General features: G+C 42.4%; 2 protein-coding genes across 5 annotated transcripts in view; one reads left to right on the forward strand and one right to left on the reverse strand.

The window, feature by feature from the left end:
- Window positions 1-4,258, forward strand: part of rfx2 (regulatory factor X, 2 (influences HLA class II expression)) — a 50,159-nt gene extending 45,901 nt beyond the window's left edge. For all 4 annotated transcript variants that reach the window (XM_080032371.1, XM_080032373.1, XM_080032372.1 and 1 more), the window contains 3 exons: window positions 102-255; window positions 355-397; window positions 1,513-4,258. In XM_080032371.1, the coding sequence (XP_079888497.1) occupies window positions 102-255; window positions 355-397; window positions 1,513-1,634 (319 nt within the window). In that variant the 3' untranslated portion in view covers window positions 1,635-4,258. The remainder of the gene's footprint in view (window positions 1-101; window positions 256-354; window positions 398-1,512) is intronic.
- A 207-nt stretch (window positions 4,259-4,465) lies between these two features.
- fcho1 (FCH and mu domain containing endocytic adaptor 1) overlaps window positions 4,466-15,966 on the reverse strand; it is a 55,237-nt gene continuing 43,736 nt past the window's right edge. The window contains exons 16-27 of the mRNA XM_080032382.1: window positions 15,867-15,918; window positions 15,567-15,691; window positions 14,139-15,374; window positions 13,618-13,724; window positions 12,670-12,982; window positions 12,354-12,468; window positions 11,524-11,679; window positions 9,994-10,126; window positions 8,366-8,562; window positions 7,642-7,706; window positions 5,811-5,978; window positions 4,466-4,796 (exon numbers count right to left, since the gene is read on the reverse strand). Of these exons, the coding sequence (XP_079888508.1) occupies window positions 4,768-4,796; window positions 5,811-5,978; window positions 7,642-7,706; window positions 8,366-8,562; window positions 9,994-10,126; window positions 11,524-11,679; window positions 12,354-12,468; window positions 12,670-12,982; window positions 13,618-13,724; window positions 14,139-15,374; window positions 15,567-15,691; window positions 15,867-15,918 (2,696 nt within the window). The 3' untranslated portion in view covers window positions 4,466-4,767. The remainder of the gene's footprint in view (window positions 4,797-5,810; window positions 5,979-7,641; window positions 7,707-8,365; window positions 8,563-9,993; window positions 10,127-11,523; window positions 11,680-12,353; window positions 12,469-12,669; window positions 12,983-13,617; window positions 13,725-14,138; window positions 15,375-15,566; window positions 15,692-15,866; window positions 15,919-15,966) is intronic.

Raw genomic sequence — 15,966 nt, forward strand, 5'->3', positions numbered from 1 at the left:
CTCTCCCCCCTCCCCCTCCCTCCTCCCCCTCCCTCCCTCCCTCGCCTCCCCCTCTCCCTCCCTCCCTCCCTCTCCATCTCCCCCTCTCCCCCTCCCTGTAGCTCCATGGTGATCAGAGACCTGACCCTGCGCTCTGCAGCCAGCTTCGGCTCCTTCCACCTGATCCGCCTGCTCTACGATGAATACATGTTCTACCTGGTGGAGCACCGCGTCGCCCAGGCAACCGGAGAGACTCCCATCGCCGTCATGGGAGAGGTGAGAAACAAAATGGATGCCACGGTCGCTCTAGAAACACTTTGAATGACAACGATGAAAAGTTCTGTCTAAAAGTTGTTGTTCTCTCTCGATCCACAGTTCAGTGACCTGAGCTCTATGATGCCCTCACTCATGGAGAAAGGTAAGGCATTATTATTTAATTTTTTTAATAGTTTTTTTATAAAATACTTAATTGGATCAGTGTGCCCCAGGGCAGCTGTGGCTACTCTCGTAGTTTACCACCACCGGTATGACTGTGTGTGAACGAATGGAACCTGGAACCCTGTAAAGCGTCTTTGAGTGCCTTGAAAAGCGCTATATAAATCCAATCCATTATAGATATAATTATTATTTACAGCATAGCAGAGGAAGGCATTATAAGGTATATTATTATGTTCAGCAATATTTTTAAATCGTCGTGAAGTACTTTTTATTTTAAACCCTTCATTTTCGACTTTTTTTTGAAGGAACACAAACACACAACTGAAAAAGTGAACACACAAACAAAATAAACAACTAACATGGCGTACTCTACCCAACAGGTTTCTAAGACTTTTTTTTTTATTAAAGGTAAATGTTAAGCAAAAAATAAAGGGTCAAAAAGGTGTCATGAAGGTCACTTCAGTGCTGCTATATGGTCGAGGAAGGGCTGCTTGAAGGCCTTTTTTTAAGATTAAATCAACACATATGCGGCATGACAGTGAATCAAATCATCAACAGACAATGTATCATGATTTATTGAGGAGGAACAGAGCAATTCCATGTTAAATCTGACATTCAGCAGCCCCATATACTATGATCCGTGTTTCATCATAACCAAATCTTGCGACTATTCCACATCTCCCCGAGGCCGAGTGAATATATGGTTGTATAAAATGAAATCCCCACTCGACCTTCTTTATATTGCAGCTTTAAGACCCGGCTGTGTTTTGCATCCCATTTGTTTTTAAGGTCACGCTTGACATTTACTTTTGACACCGATGAATAACTATGAATACATTTGACAATACCGTTCATACCACATATAGTCACGCCAATAATGAATTTTTATTTTTATAATAGCAAATTGAAATGAATACCATCAACCTTTAACCAATTTAGACATATCATCTTAAATCTGCCAAACTCTACCTGTAACTCTTCCAGCCATTCTACATCTCTGTCTCAATTGATCTCTCGAGTATAAATAAAGGTTAAATGAAAATTAAAAATAATTTTCCATCAAACTCAACAGCCTCTCTCCCTCTATGCTTTCAGACGCGTCTTTCTCTGATGACATGAGCGACATGGGCAGTGATGCGGACGCTTCTCGAGAGCCGACTGAACCGGCCGTAAAGAGAGAACGCATTGAGATGACCCACCCACTGCAGGAGATGTGAGTCCCTTACACCAGCAGCCTCGCCCTTTAAAGAGATGACCCTAACTACGGTGGCCTACAGGGGCCCTTTGAGACGTCTGTGTGTGTGTGTCTGTGTGTGTGTGTCTGTGTGTGTGTGTGTGTGTGTGTGCAATGTACATAAAGAAGAAAGTAGCAGTTGTCTCCTCACTAGTTCAAAATGGCGGTGATCTTTCTACCAGGAAGTTTTGTTTTTGTTTTGTTTTTTTTACTCACATGGGTGTAACACAGGTCGGAATTAAATTTTTGTTTTGTTGCAACTGTGAATGATTTGTGCAGTATCTTTTTAAATGGATGTGTAACTTTCGAGTGGTGGTGATATGTGGTGTTTTTTATGATTTTTCTTCATTTTTTGTTTGTTTTCATTTGTTTTCCCTTAGCTGTGCCATAGTGTCATTTTGAGTGCCTTAGATCGCTAACTTTAAAACCCACCACTACAGATGTCTATGTATGTACCCACTCAGCCGTGCCTCTACCGCAGTACGAATGTAATCGTCTCTCAAAACCTCAAGACATTCAAAACACCTGTATCGTTTGATTTAGGTGTTTATACACAGTCCCGTGTTGCCTCTGCTAACACACACACACACACACACACACACACACAGCTACACAGACACACACACACACACCAAACACACAGCTACACAGACACACACACACACCAGACACTCAAACACAAGGACAATAAACAACAACAATGAACATGCAACCTACTGACCCAAAGCACCTGTCCCTCAGTCGTTTCCCACCAGCTTAGCCATAGTCGTGTGTAGCACCTGATGATTTAATCATTTTCCAATATAATATAATATAGTTACTCCTGAAAATGCAATAAATTTGGCACTTAAATTGATTGAAAAAAATAAAATAAAATGTAGGAATCTGTATTGAAAATAAACGTTAAAATTATTATAAAAAAAGAAAAATTGGGACAACCTGAAAATTTGACATATTCCAAATAATGTAACAAGGTATAATATTATCTGGAACATTTTTATTCAAATTTCGGTCAGGACTTTTTATTACATTAATGTTTAACATGTTTAATAATTGGGTTTTTATGACATTTTCAATCAAGTTAAGTGCCAAATTTATTAAATTTTCAGGAGTTATTGCATTAGTGGGAAATGATTCAACTATCGGTTGCTACGGTCGTGGCTCTGTAGGGCGTAGTTGTCTCGCAGTAGTCAGGAAAGCAGGGAAATAAATAAATGAATTCTATCCTATGTTAAGATGTCGGTTTATTTACCTCAATAGATTTCTATGCTGCGCTCCGTTTCAGCTCAGATGTTCTTTAAGGCAAAGTTGTTATAAAAACAAATGGAGCCACTTTAGCGCTTTGTGTCTCTCACTCCTCTCGTGTAAATAATAAAAAGTTCTCAGAAAACGGTTTAAAGTGACGATGGATTGGACGTTTAAAATAACTGAACTGGAATCTGCATATTTACTGATTTAAAAAAAAAAAAAAAAAAAAAAGTGGTTTTTACATTTTAGCCGAGGACGAAAAATCAGCACGTGTAAGGGCACTACCTGGACCTGTTATAAACCAAAACCCTTTCAAACACACGCGCACACACACACACACACACACACACACACACACACACACACACACACACACACACACACACACACACACACACACACACACACACACACACACACACACACACACACACACACACACACACACACACACACACACACACACACACACACACACACACTCACACTCACACACACTCTCTCTTTGTTGGCGTCTGAGCCGGCTCACGCTCCCATACGTCAAATACTTTGACCTCACGCTGTAACTCAGATAAAAAATAAAAAAAAAGTCTTATGTTCCGTTTGGATTAGATTAGATACACACAATTCGTTATTTTGGGGGGAATTTGTCCATAATAATAAATTTATATATAAATATATCTATCTTTGTATGATGTAGAACGTGTGTGAGTGTGTGTGTTGCTCTCTGTGGCCTTCAGTCTTTGCCTAATATCTATCCTCCCTGTTTACTTTGGTTGATAACAATGTATCAGAAGAAAAATGTATAATTGATTAGAATGGCGTGTGTGTTAACATTTTGTTTTTTCTCAATCTCAACTGTTCAATGTACAAAATTCAATGAAGACTTCGGTGGCTTTACTGTCGCACCGAGGGACGCTTATTAAAAACTGTCGAGAGAAATTTCTATTTATATGAACCATTCTGATATGATTTGACATATGGGGCTTTTATGTTGAAAATTGGTTTTGATTTATTCTTAATTTCTCCCTTAAATTCTTGACTTATGTTAAGGCTTTTTTTGTAACTTGTGCCTGTCACGGTAAAATTTGCCTCTAAGTGCTTTTTGAAGAAAAAAAAAAAAAAGAGAATATCTGTGTGTACTTTGTAATGTTTTGTAAAAGGCTGTTTTAGGACGAGGATTATTTTTTATTGAACTAGATTTTTTGGTTCTTCTTCTTCTTACAAGTATATATATTACTGAAACTTTTTAAGCCTGTTCTTGACTACACTTTGACTAGCTCTAAAGGGCAGAGGATGGTCTGTAATAAACTGCATAGTTCAGCTGTATTTTGTACTTGGTCACACATGTGTAATAATAAATTGGTGTAAGCCAACCAACTGGTTTGAGCACATTCATTCATTTATTTGATATCAAATTTCAACATCACAAAACTTCTATTTGGAACAGACAGAAAATGTACAAACAAATATTTTTTTTTCCTAAGAAGATCTTTTCTCACAAATGACTCTTGATAATTATCTTAAGGTGCTCCAAAGAATTCTTCCATACTGTATTTACATAATTTAAAAATTCCTATTTCCATGGCAACTGGGTTTCATCCATTCTAGACAGTAATATGCTTTAACTTAATTCACACGTTTTTTTTTTCTTCTTCTTTTTTTAGCTCAAGAAATGTTTTGACATATTTCTTAGTTTGCAATGAACAAAAGATATTCAGTAGAAAAAAGTTTGGAGTGTAGAACAACACACATTAAATTAGTAGAAGAAGAAGAATAGAATGGGTCTTGGTCCTATAACAGCAGGAACACACCGGCAGAAGTGTAAGTGCACATTGTCCTTGGAGGTCGCTGGTCACATCAACGCTTCACAAGGAGCAGCCCGCCATGTACTTCCCTGTTCAAACACACAATACAGGAATTTACAAACAGGACACGACCCGCCAAAATAAAGCCACAGCCCTTAACTAGACATACAGGCTGTGTTCGGAAAGCCATACTAGCGTCCTATATCCTACATACTCACCATCTATATACTACATACTGTCTACTCAAAGATCGATTGTGTATGCGAGGTGCGTCGAAATGTTTTCAGTTTAAGTATACTCAAGCAATAAAGAATTTCTTATAAGATTCCGGCCGTTTAGACGCTGTTTAGCGTATTGCCGCCCTCCACAGGTTAGATATAGAACTAGATTTTTACATACAGTCCTGTGTTGTACAGGAAATGCAGAATTGTAAATAAAGAATTTAAAAAAAAACCTTCCTTGTCCTTTTGAAAAGACGCGATGCATTGTGGGGCGGTTGAGTATGAAAAGTATCCAATCGATCCATACCCAAAATCTTCCCGGAAGTTAGTACTCATCCGGGAATTTCTCGCATACCCAACCGTCACATACTCAAATTGAAGTCAAAATTGAGTAAGACGTTAGTATGGCTTTCCGAACACAGCCACAGACTGTTCTAGCTACTTAATTATTTAATGAAACAAACATAAATTTTCCCGCTTATTATAATGAGGAAACCGCGGCTGTGTTCGAAAAGCCCTACTAACGTCCTACTCATACTAATGTTGACATCAATTTGAGTATGTTGTGTTTGTGTAGGCGAGAAATGCCTGGATGAGTACTTACTTCCGGGAAGATTTTGTGTATGGATCAGTCGGTTACTTTTCCTACTCAACCGCCCCACAATGCATTGCGTCTTTTCATCCAACACAAATGTTTTTTTTTTTTGCTATATACTTCAGTGTAAACTGTCCGACGAACCTCGCATACACAATCGATGGTTAAGTAGACAGTATGTAGTATATACATGTTGAGTATGTATGAGGGAGGACGTTAGTAGGCCATTTTGAACCCAGCCAAAGTGTCTACTAAATAACATAATAATGATATATAAAATGTCCCACCTGTAGCAAATCTCTTCTTGACCAGTGACATGCGGTAGCGGCTTCCCACCAGCTCCACGTCCATGCCCGACAGAGACGCGCCCGAGCCCACGAACTGCACCGCCAGGCTGGGGGGAGGCCCGCGGGGAGCCTCCAGGCACTGCCAGCTAGCACACAGGGTACCGGACCCTGGGACAGAGAGAGAGAGAGAGAGACAGATAAATATATGAGGAGAGACACACAGACAGACAGACAGACAGACAGACAGAGAGAGACAGAGAGAGACACAGACAGACAGACAGAAATAAAGAGAGACACAGACAGACAGAGAGAGACACACACATACAGACAGACAGACAGACATAAAGAGAGACACAGACAGACAGACCGAGAGAGAGATAGACACACAGACAGGCATACACAGAGACACCCACACAGACAGCCCCACACACACGCACAGAAACAGATACATGAGGAACTTCACAGTAAAGCTACAGGATCGTAAAGAGAGGATAAACATAGCGGCATGTCGGAGTAAGAAATGTTTGAAGCTTCTCGACTAGTTTAAGGAGAGGAACGTTTTGTTTTGAATGTCTTTTTGGTTTCTTGCTGTATTTAAAAGTAAAATATTTTTTTAATGTTTTTGTCTACATGGCTGTATTTCAGTGTGAAGCATAGCCATAGTATAGTCCTAATTAATGTTAAAACCCACTGTCAAAAGATGGAGTCAGCTATTTTTGTGTAAAAAAAAAATCAGTGAATATCTCCTCACCAACCCCCCTACCTGTCTGTCTGTGAATCGAAAAAATTATCTGGTGTTAATGCAAAGCCTAGGCTCTGTAAACTGGTATCTAAATAGAAGAAGATTACCACGTCTAGCAATAGGTGGAGTATGATGTATAAAAAAAAGCTTGCGTTTAAAATCTTTAGTGATAAAGTTATCAGAAAACAGTATTATTAGTCATTATTTTATCATTAACAACATAAACTATTCCATCTATAAATGTTTTTTCCTGCCTTTTAACATCCCATTCATCCCCACTATGAATAGTCTCTTTCTCTCCTTCACCGAGCCAGGAGCTTGACTCTGCAGTATTAGTAGGAGTCTCTTTGAAGTAGTAATATGAGATCATTATATAAAAGCACAAAATCAGAAGAGGAGCATGTGGGAGTCTAATATAAAACCGCACACAGGTGAAAAGAAACCCGGAGCGGAGATGTGATATAATTGTAAAATCACATAATAAGCTCTTTAATAATCCGTGCACGGTTAAAGTGGTGTAATAAAAAAAAGCATCAACCAACTTGACACTTTGACACGACTCCACTGGTCTGAGTAGACCTGTCTGTAGTAGAGCAGCTGTCCAGTTTAAATGTTCATTCTGCTGTTAGAAAGGCAATGGTCCTATTGCATTATGTCAAGCTCTTTTAACAGGAGCACGAGGAGTGCAGATCTAATTATCTATTTCTACATTTGTCTGACATGATGTAGAGACGTGAACTTGGTGGGAGTAACTTTTTATTAAAAAAAAAAAAAAAAATGTAACCGTCATTTATACAGGTAATTCCCATTGAGACTGGAGACTCTTTTTCAAGAGAGACCTGTTCCCATTCCCACGTTACCATTCACACACAGATAGCAGGCTAACTATCGGGAGAAATTTAGGGTTCAGTGTCTTGCTCAGGGACACTTGGACATGTGGCGGGGGGACGGGGGTTCAAACCACCGACCCTGTAGTTGAGTGGTCGACCGCCCTACCCACTTCGCAACAGCCGCCCTGTTACATTTTATTAATAAACTTTCCTTGTTCAGTGACGGATATCGAATACTAGCACATGACAGGGCTCGTACCTTTGCTGTGATTGGTCGGGGAGAGGTTGGACAGTTTCCACAGCAACCGTCTCTCCTCTGCATTCCTGAAAAGGCAAAATATTTTTAAAAAAAAGTTCATGAAGAAAAATTCAGTCAAAAACATTCAAGAACTGACTGGTCAATTTTGAGATATTTGTATATTTTGTGTTGTTAGTTTATATCTGATTAATGACAATTTTTTAAGATGTGTACAAAGTGTACCTTTAAAAAGACCCTCAAAGAGTGGTTAGTAGCAAGCCAGACCTGTTCTCATGCATAACTTTCTCTTCTTTTCTTCCTGATGTTGTTTTGTTTCTTTTGTCTTTTCTAACCGCCTATACTGATTGGGTGTCAGTGTAAAACTGTATTTTAGCTAGTTGTGAATTAACTGTGTAAAATTGTTTCATGTAGTTGTATATTGATGTATTGTATTATGACTTGCCTTAGGACTACGGATGCGAATTAGCATTTATGCTAACTCCGGCATATTTACATTGATGCTTTGCTGACATGTTGATTAATATGCACTGTCCTAATCAAATAAAACTAAACTAAACTAAGTATGTTTTGTATATATTTAAAAGTTCCTCGTAGAACCTTTAACACATATAACTAAACCCCTCCAGTCCATGTGACCCCCTCACACATATAACTAAACCCCCCCAGTCCATGTTACCCCCTCACACATATAACTAAACCCCTCCAGTCCATGTGACCCCCTCACCATGAGGCTGGCGGCTGACACTGCAGGTCTGTGGCGTTGTGGTCCAGAGGCAGCAGCACCTGTACAGCAGTGAGCTGGGTGGAGGGCGCGGTGGCCGGGCAGCAGTGGTAGTCCAGAGACACACGCGTTACTGTCCCACTGCGCTGACACTCTGCAGACAGCAGCAGGGGGGCACGGCCTGGGTCCTGGGACGAGACCTGGGGAGGGGGCAAGGGGAAGGTTTTACTGTGTGTGTGTGTGTGTGTGTGTGTGTGTGTCTCCCTCTCTCTGTGTATCTCTCTCTCTCTCTGTCTGTCTGTCTGTGTCTTGCTCTGTGCGTGTGCGTATGTGTCTCTCTGTGTGTGTCTCACTCTCTCTGGTTGGCTGTATGTCTGTCTGTGTGTGTCTCTCTCTCTGGCTGTGTCTTGATTCAGAGACCACGCACTTGGTAGGACGCAGTCTCGCGGTCTATGAAGGCTATAGCCTATGAAGGCCGATTTTAGGGCCGGTTTTAAGGCCAACGAGCGTTGTTAAACGGGACGGTCTCCGCAGGTCTCCATTTACGAGCATTTCCGGTTTACGTAACAAGCCGTTACCTTGCGTGACGACTCGCCGCTCCTGTGCTGCCTAGCAACCCTGATTGCTGCCAACGGAGACAGCTCTGTCAGCGGAGGAAAAAAGAAAAATAAGTTGTCTACCAGACGAAAAGAAAAAAAAGTACAAGAAAAAAAGAAAGGAAGATAAAAGTTAAGAAGATGGAGCAACACGTTGCTGTTTTGTTATTTTTTATTTTATTTTATGCAATCTCTGAAAAAAACGCAATGAATCTTGGGATATGTTGGGCCACGAAGGATACATCTGATGCAGCCTTCAAAACTGCTTCAAAACCGTGAAACGAAGGCTGCATTTCACGACCGCATATGAGGAGCCTTGCAAGGAGCCTTGCAAATGGGACAGCCTTTGCGCGCCGCTATGACGCAATCGGTCTTCAAATGCAGCCTACGAGGCCGGTTCCAAGACCGCAACCCCTGAATCAAGACACAGCTTCTGTGTATCTCTGTCTGTCTGTCTGTCTGTCTGTCTGTGTCTCTTGCTCTGTGCGTGTGCGTGTGTGTGTCTGTGTGTGTGTGTCTCGCTCTCTCTGGTTGGCTGTATGTCTCTCTCTCTGTGTATCTCTCTCTGTCTGTCTGTGTCTCTTGCTCTGTGTGTGTGTGTGTGTGTGTGTGTGTGTGTGTGTGTGTGTGTGTGTGTGTGTGTGTGTGTCTCTCTCTGTGTACCTGGTACTTGAGCAGAGCCAGGTTGTAGTAGGAGGCCTGGGGGTTGAGCTCAGCCTCTGTGTGTGTGTGTGTGTGTGTGTGTGTGTGTGTGTACCTGGTACTTGAGCAGGGCCAGGTTGTAGTAGGAGGCCTGGGGGTTGAGCTCAGCCTCTGTGTGTGTGTGTGTGTGTGTGTGTGTGTGTGTGTACCTGGTACTTGAGCAGGGCCAGGTTGTAGTAGGAGGCCTGTGGATTGAGCTCAGCCTCTGTGTGTGTGTGTGTGTGTGTGTGTGTGTGTGTGTGTACCTGGTACTTGAGCAGGGCCAGGTTGTAGTAGGAGGCCTGTGGATTGAGCTCAGCCTCTGTGTGTGTGTGTGTGTGTGTGTGTGTGTACCTGGTACTTGAGCAGGGCCAGGTTGTAGTAGGAGGCCTGGGGGTTGAGCTCTGCTTCTCTCTGCAGGTGAAGCTGCAGCGCCGCCATGTTGAACCAGAAGTCTCTGGTGTCAGGGTCACTCTGAGACGGGTCACTATGGAGACACACACACACACACACACACACACACACACACACACACACACACACACACACACACACACACACACACACACACACACACACACACACACACACACACACACACACACACACACACACACACACACACACACACACACACACACACACACACACACACACACACACACACGGTAGAGATTAAAGGTGCAGTCAGTTGTCTTTTCTTTCATGCCGGAGTTGAATATGAGTTAAATTACTTGTTTTTCCTTCTGTTTCTTTTCTTTTTTTTGAAGGAATTGTTCATATGATTAATTTGCAAAATCTTAATTTGTAAGTAGCTATGAACTTAAGTTAACAGATAAATGTAATGGAGTAAAAAGATCAATATTGTTAGTATAGTTGAATATGAGTAAATTAACTTTTTTTTTTTCTGTTTCTTAGATTTTTTTGTCTGTAAACTGGCTTGTTGCTAGCTTTGGTTGGCCCCCACTGTTTACATACCAGTTCACAGCTGGCCTGGGCTGTGTATTAACACTGGACTTATTAATATAAGTCATGCAAATATACACACCAAAGGATTTGATTCTCGGATGAAGAGAAATCGATTTTGAGAGGGGTTGCTTTTCAAATCAAGCCAGTCTTGGGCTGTCATTTTCTCTAGGATTAGGGTTGGGCTAGGGTTGCTATCTCCCACAACAAAAGTCTGACGCTCATGAAACTTTCTACACTTATTAACATCAGTCATGCAAATAAACCCACCAAAGGATTTGATTCTCGGATGAAGAGAAATCGATTTTGAGAGGGGGTGCTTTTCACAGCAAGCCAGTCCATTTTGGGGCAATTTACATTGAATTCCATTAATTTTCTGTAATGTTAGGGTTGTGCTAGGGTTGCTATCTCCCACATGGAAAGTCCCCCACTTATAATGTGTCCCCCCCCCCCCCCCCAATGTTGAAGCGAAACCTAGGCCCTTGCTCTACGGACAGGTAGTGGATCATGATGAGATATTCACTGGGATATTTTTGGTCAACCATCATTCTCCAGAATCACTGACTACACCTTTAAATACTGTCAGGAAAAACAACCTTGTAATGATTGAGAATGCGTCCTACCAACCAATAACGAGAACCAGGTTGATGGAAGGTACTGATGCTATAAATAGTTGCATGGATAACCATTCTAGTCACTCCAATATGAATGTGCCCCTAGAGCTGCTCTTCTTTTCTGTTGATTTTATGGATACAATTCTCTTTTTTATTTTTTTATTTTTTTTAATGGCAAAGACTTTATTTGTACTGTAATCACAAATCTCTCTGTATGTGATACATCGAACTGTCATGCACCACAGCGAAAATTCAATAAAAAAAACTTGAATTATAAAAAAAAGAGAGAGAGAATGCGTCCTACCTGTACAGCAGCTTGTTATTGGGCAGCAGGTGGTCGATCCTGGAGATATTGACCAATCGGAAGCTGAGAACAGGAACGTTTGGATTGGCTGTGAAGATCCGTGTGATGCCGGCCGGGAAGGACATGGTGAGGTCGCCTGTTATCTTCACCAGACAGCTGGAGGGGGGGAGGGAGGGAGGGAGGGAGGGAGGGAGGGAGGGAGGGAGGGAGGGAGAGAGAGAGAGAGAGAGAGAGAGGGAGGGAGAGAGAGAGAGAGACACAGAGAGACAGACAGACAGACAGACAGACAGACAGAGAGACAGAGAGAGAGACAGAGGAAAGTTATTTACGAAATTATTTTACTAACACTATTATTGTTTTTTAAAGCTCTTAATGGTCTTGGTCAGTTATCAAATTTACTTTTAGCCTATAAACCACTAAAACTGTATTAAATTCATTTGTTTAAGTGTTATACATTTGTTCACCAATTTATGAACTTATTTTGATGTATTTAGTTATTGCTTCTTTGCTTGTGGCTTTTAATTTGATCGTATTTATTGGTTTTTCGTCTATAATGTGAAGTACTTTGTGCAGCATTTTTTCTGTGTATGAAAAAAGTGCTTTAAACATTTTCCAGAGATTGATTTGATTTGAAATTTTGTTTCAATTAATCCTGTCATTTTGTCAACTAACCAAAATATAGTAATTCTAGACTTTATTTAAGACAATAAACTCCCAACAGACCTCCGTGGAACCCTGAACTCCCCAGAAGAGCGTTTGAGAGAAAGACAATGTGCACGTTTTGTTTTATTTTTTCTTTGTGCTTTTTACAAAGTAAAGCATGTACTGACCGGTTGTGCTGTCCCCCTTTGAAGTAAGCGTTGATGTATTCAGTGATAGCTGCTGCCACCGGCCACGCCTCCTGTGTGCTGAGCGAAATGGGACTGGGCCCTCGGGACAGGTGCACTGTGGACAACACGGGGGATAGTTCTGGTCAGTCGCTTTGTTAGTGTTTTATACAGCAATCAAGTTATGTTTAAAAGGAATAGTTTAAGTGTATATTCTGTATAGTTGCTGCTTTTTTTTTCTATTTTACTTGTCCAATCCAATCGAATCATAAGATGTTATATAAGATAAAATAAACTCTACATATGTGTTGAGTCTTACTTGGTCTCTGTTGGTACTCTGGATGCTGGTAGGGCAGCGGAGAAGCTTGTCCCGGTCTGGGAGAGGGACTGGGCGCTCTGTTTGGAATGGGACCGGCCCATTCGTTAGTCTGACCAGCCCAATCACTGCTGTCTCTCACCTGTTGGCCCCATTCGTGGTTTCCCTGGTTACCGTTACCCCCCCACTCACTGTCCCGACCCTGGGCTGTGTTGCCCTGGTTACCCTGGTTCCCCTGGTTACCCCCCCACTCACTGGGGGAGGAGGAGGAGGAGGAGGAAGGCTCAGGGAGGGGAGACGAGCACAGAGAGCGAGACTGGAACAGACAGAAACATGGATCAATATCGACATTTAAAACAAATATATCTACATTTCTTCGGAAACTAGAATTGTGTAATCTTATAAACATTAAAACCATCAGAAAAGATGAGCCACTGGCTGGGTTTACATGGACAATTATATTTGGATTCAAAATGAGTTTCTATCTGTTTTGAAGATAACATTGTCTATATAAACCCAGCCATTGACTCCTGAGCGACACTCAAGAAATACAAATTTGATCACTAAAAAAAAGGATCTGAGAAATGGATCAATATCGGCATTTAAAAAAAAGTTCATCCGAAACAAGAATTGAACATTAGAACCATCACAAAGGTGAGACACAGTTGATCACAACAAAAGGTTCTTTCACATTTCTATAAATAAAATGATAGAATATATATAAGAGAATATAAATGTATTGAATAAGTCGATCCATTGACCCCACTCACTCTCTCATGGACCAATATCACCAATGTTTACTTATCAATCTAACAATTCATCAAGAAGGAAATGTTTATATTCAAATGTATGATAAAAACATTATGGATTGCAACGCTCCCTCGCTAACCCCTCCCATTCATAATTACAGAAGCTACGGTGGCCTTGAAGGTAGTAGCTGTTGACACTCACCCTCTCCGCTCCACTCAGCCTGCCTGTGCTCCTCTTGCCCCGGGCGGCCCGAGGAGGAGCAGACACCCCCCCCTCAGCCGGGTCTGCCCTGAAGTTCAGCTTAGACCCTACAGACAGAGGCACAAATAACTGTATCTTTATTTAAACATTTTAAAAGATACTAATGGCCAGTCTGATATGAGCCACAACATTTTGGTGCATTATTTTATTTTTTTGGTGCAATGTCAGATTTTAATAATTTTTTATTCTGTGTCATTTGAAAAGATGCACGCAATGCATTGTGGGGCGGTTAAGTAGGAAAAGTAACCTATCGATCCATGCACAAAATCTTCCCGGAAGTAAGTACTTATCCGGGCATTTCTTGCCTACACGAACTCGCATACACAACCACAACATACTCAAATAGCCGTCAAAATGAGTATGAGTAGGACGTTAGTGGGGCTTTACGAACCCAGCCAGTATGCTTTGGGAATGTTTGACACTAAATGCTAAAAAAATTTAAAAATAAATTAACCCCTTACCCTTGTGTGCGCTCATGGTGCATGCTGTTGGGTTGTTCATATCCAGACAGTCTTGGTCTCTGTCTGTAGAGAAGCACAGATCCTCCTGCGGCCCTGAATGCCTCGTGAGCGGGGGGGCGTTCCTCCGAGGCTCGCTGTCCGACGAGCGATGCTTCCTCCTCTCTGCCCCCTCTGCCTTAAAATCCAAGGTCTTAGAAACTAAACCTACGTCGCTAAACGGGTTGTGTAGCGAATTCCAGTGAATCAACTCTTTCTTGGGCTGCGCTGTCGGCAAGGAATTGGAATTCACATCGAGTCTGTTGTTATTGGTTGAGCTGGAATTGCCACCTAAACCCACACTACCGATGCTATTGCTATTGCTGTTGCTATGAGGAAGGCCTAACCCGTTCGCGACCAAGGCCATAGTGGACTGGTGTGTTGGGCTGCCGATCATTGTAATCGCAAACGGGTCGTCTGAAGTAATCGGTGGTGGTAAGCTCCGATCTCTCCGCCTGTCTCTGTCTTTACGATTGGAAACATTAGAAGAGGAGGAGCTTGAGTTTTGCAGTGTTTTGGTGTCCGTTAACGTGAGGGTAAACGGGTCCCCACCTCGCACATCCACAGCCCTACTCTGTCTGTCTTTACGATTGGCCGAAGAAGAATTTGTATTTTGTAGTTTTTTGGGATCCGCGATTGTCATTGTAAACGGGTCTACCCCCCCTCCTCCTCCTCGTTGCAATTCCAAACCCCGGCTGCTTTCGTTTTGCGTTTGTCGAGGGGGTGGCCGTGTCCAAGCGTCAGCCATGTTTACAGTCTCCTTGGCAACGGTCCTTTCAAACGCTGCCATAAAGGGGTCTTCCTGGGGGATGTGTTTGCAGTTCCACACCGAAGATTCAATTTCGTTGGCGGGAAGGGACTGGGGAAAAGCCGGAAATCGCACCGATGAAGAGGGGTCGATTTCGGGGGGTACGCGAGTCGGGCGCGAGGGGGCAACGGACCACACGTTTGGAGGGTTTTCTTCCGGTGTGCGAGGGCTCTGGTTGGTTGGGTAAGGGTCCCGGAAAGCAGAGAGAAAGGGGTCGGCGGGACGGCCCAGAGTGTGTGTCTGTATCGGGTCTTTAGGCTGCTGGGACACTGGAGGCCAAGCCGCCCAGCCAACAGGCTCCGGGGAAGGACCAAGGGCCAGGTGGGAGGGAGAGTCAAGCCCAGAATCCTCCACGTTCTCTGGGGAGGACGAGTCGGACGAGAAGGCAGCGTCTGGAAGTATGGAAGTAAGGAAGTAAAAGTTATATTATAGCAACTTTCACAGATATGAAATCTATCACAACGTACTTTAAATATTAATAAATAACAACAAAAATACCCTACAGAAAAACAATTTAAAGTAACAGAACAAATATAAGTAATAAAATTTAAAAAAGATAAGGGAAATATGTATCCACGTCTTACATTCAGACCCTCCAAAGGCGCTCTGGTTCCTGAGTTGGTCTCGACCGTCGAAGCTTTTGGACTTGAAGGCGGATTCCAGAGGAGGACCGAACAGACTGTCTGTACCAGAGGCAGTGGAACTCAGTCTGGAGAGAGAGACAGAGAGAGTTAGTGTGTGTGTGTGTGTGTGTGTGTGTGTGTGTGTGTGTGTGTGTGTGTGTGTGCGCGTGTGTGTGAGAGAGAGTGAGTGAGTGAGAGAGAGAGAGAGAGAGTGAGTGAGTGAGTGAGTGAGTGAGTGTGTGTGTATGTATAAGATCTTACCTGCTGTGATCAGGACTGGAGGTGGACCTTCGTAGACCTTCCTCCTCTCCATCTGTAAAACACACACACACACACACACACACACACACACACACACACA

This window comes from Ammodytes marinus, assembly GCF_949987685.1.
Source record: "Ammodytes marinus genome assembly, chromosome: 8".
NCBI lineage: Eukaryota > Metazoa > Chordata > Actinopteri > Uranoscopiformes > Ammodytidae > Ammodytes > Ammodytes marinus.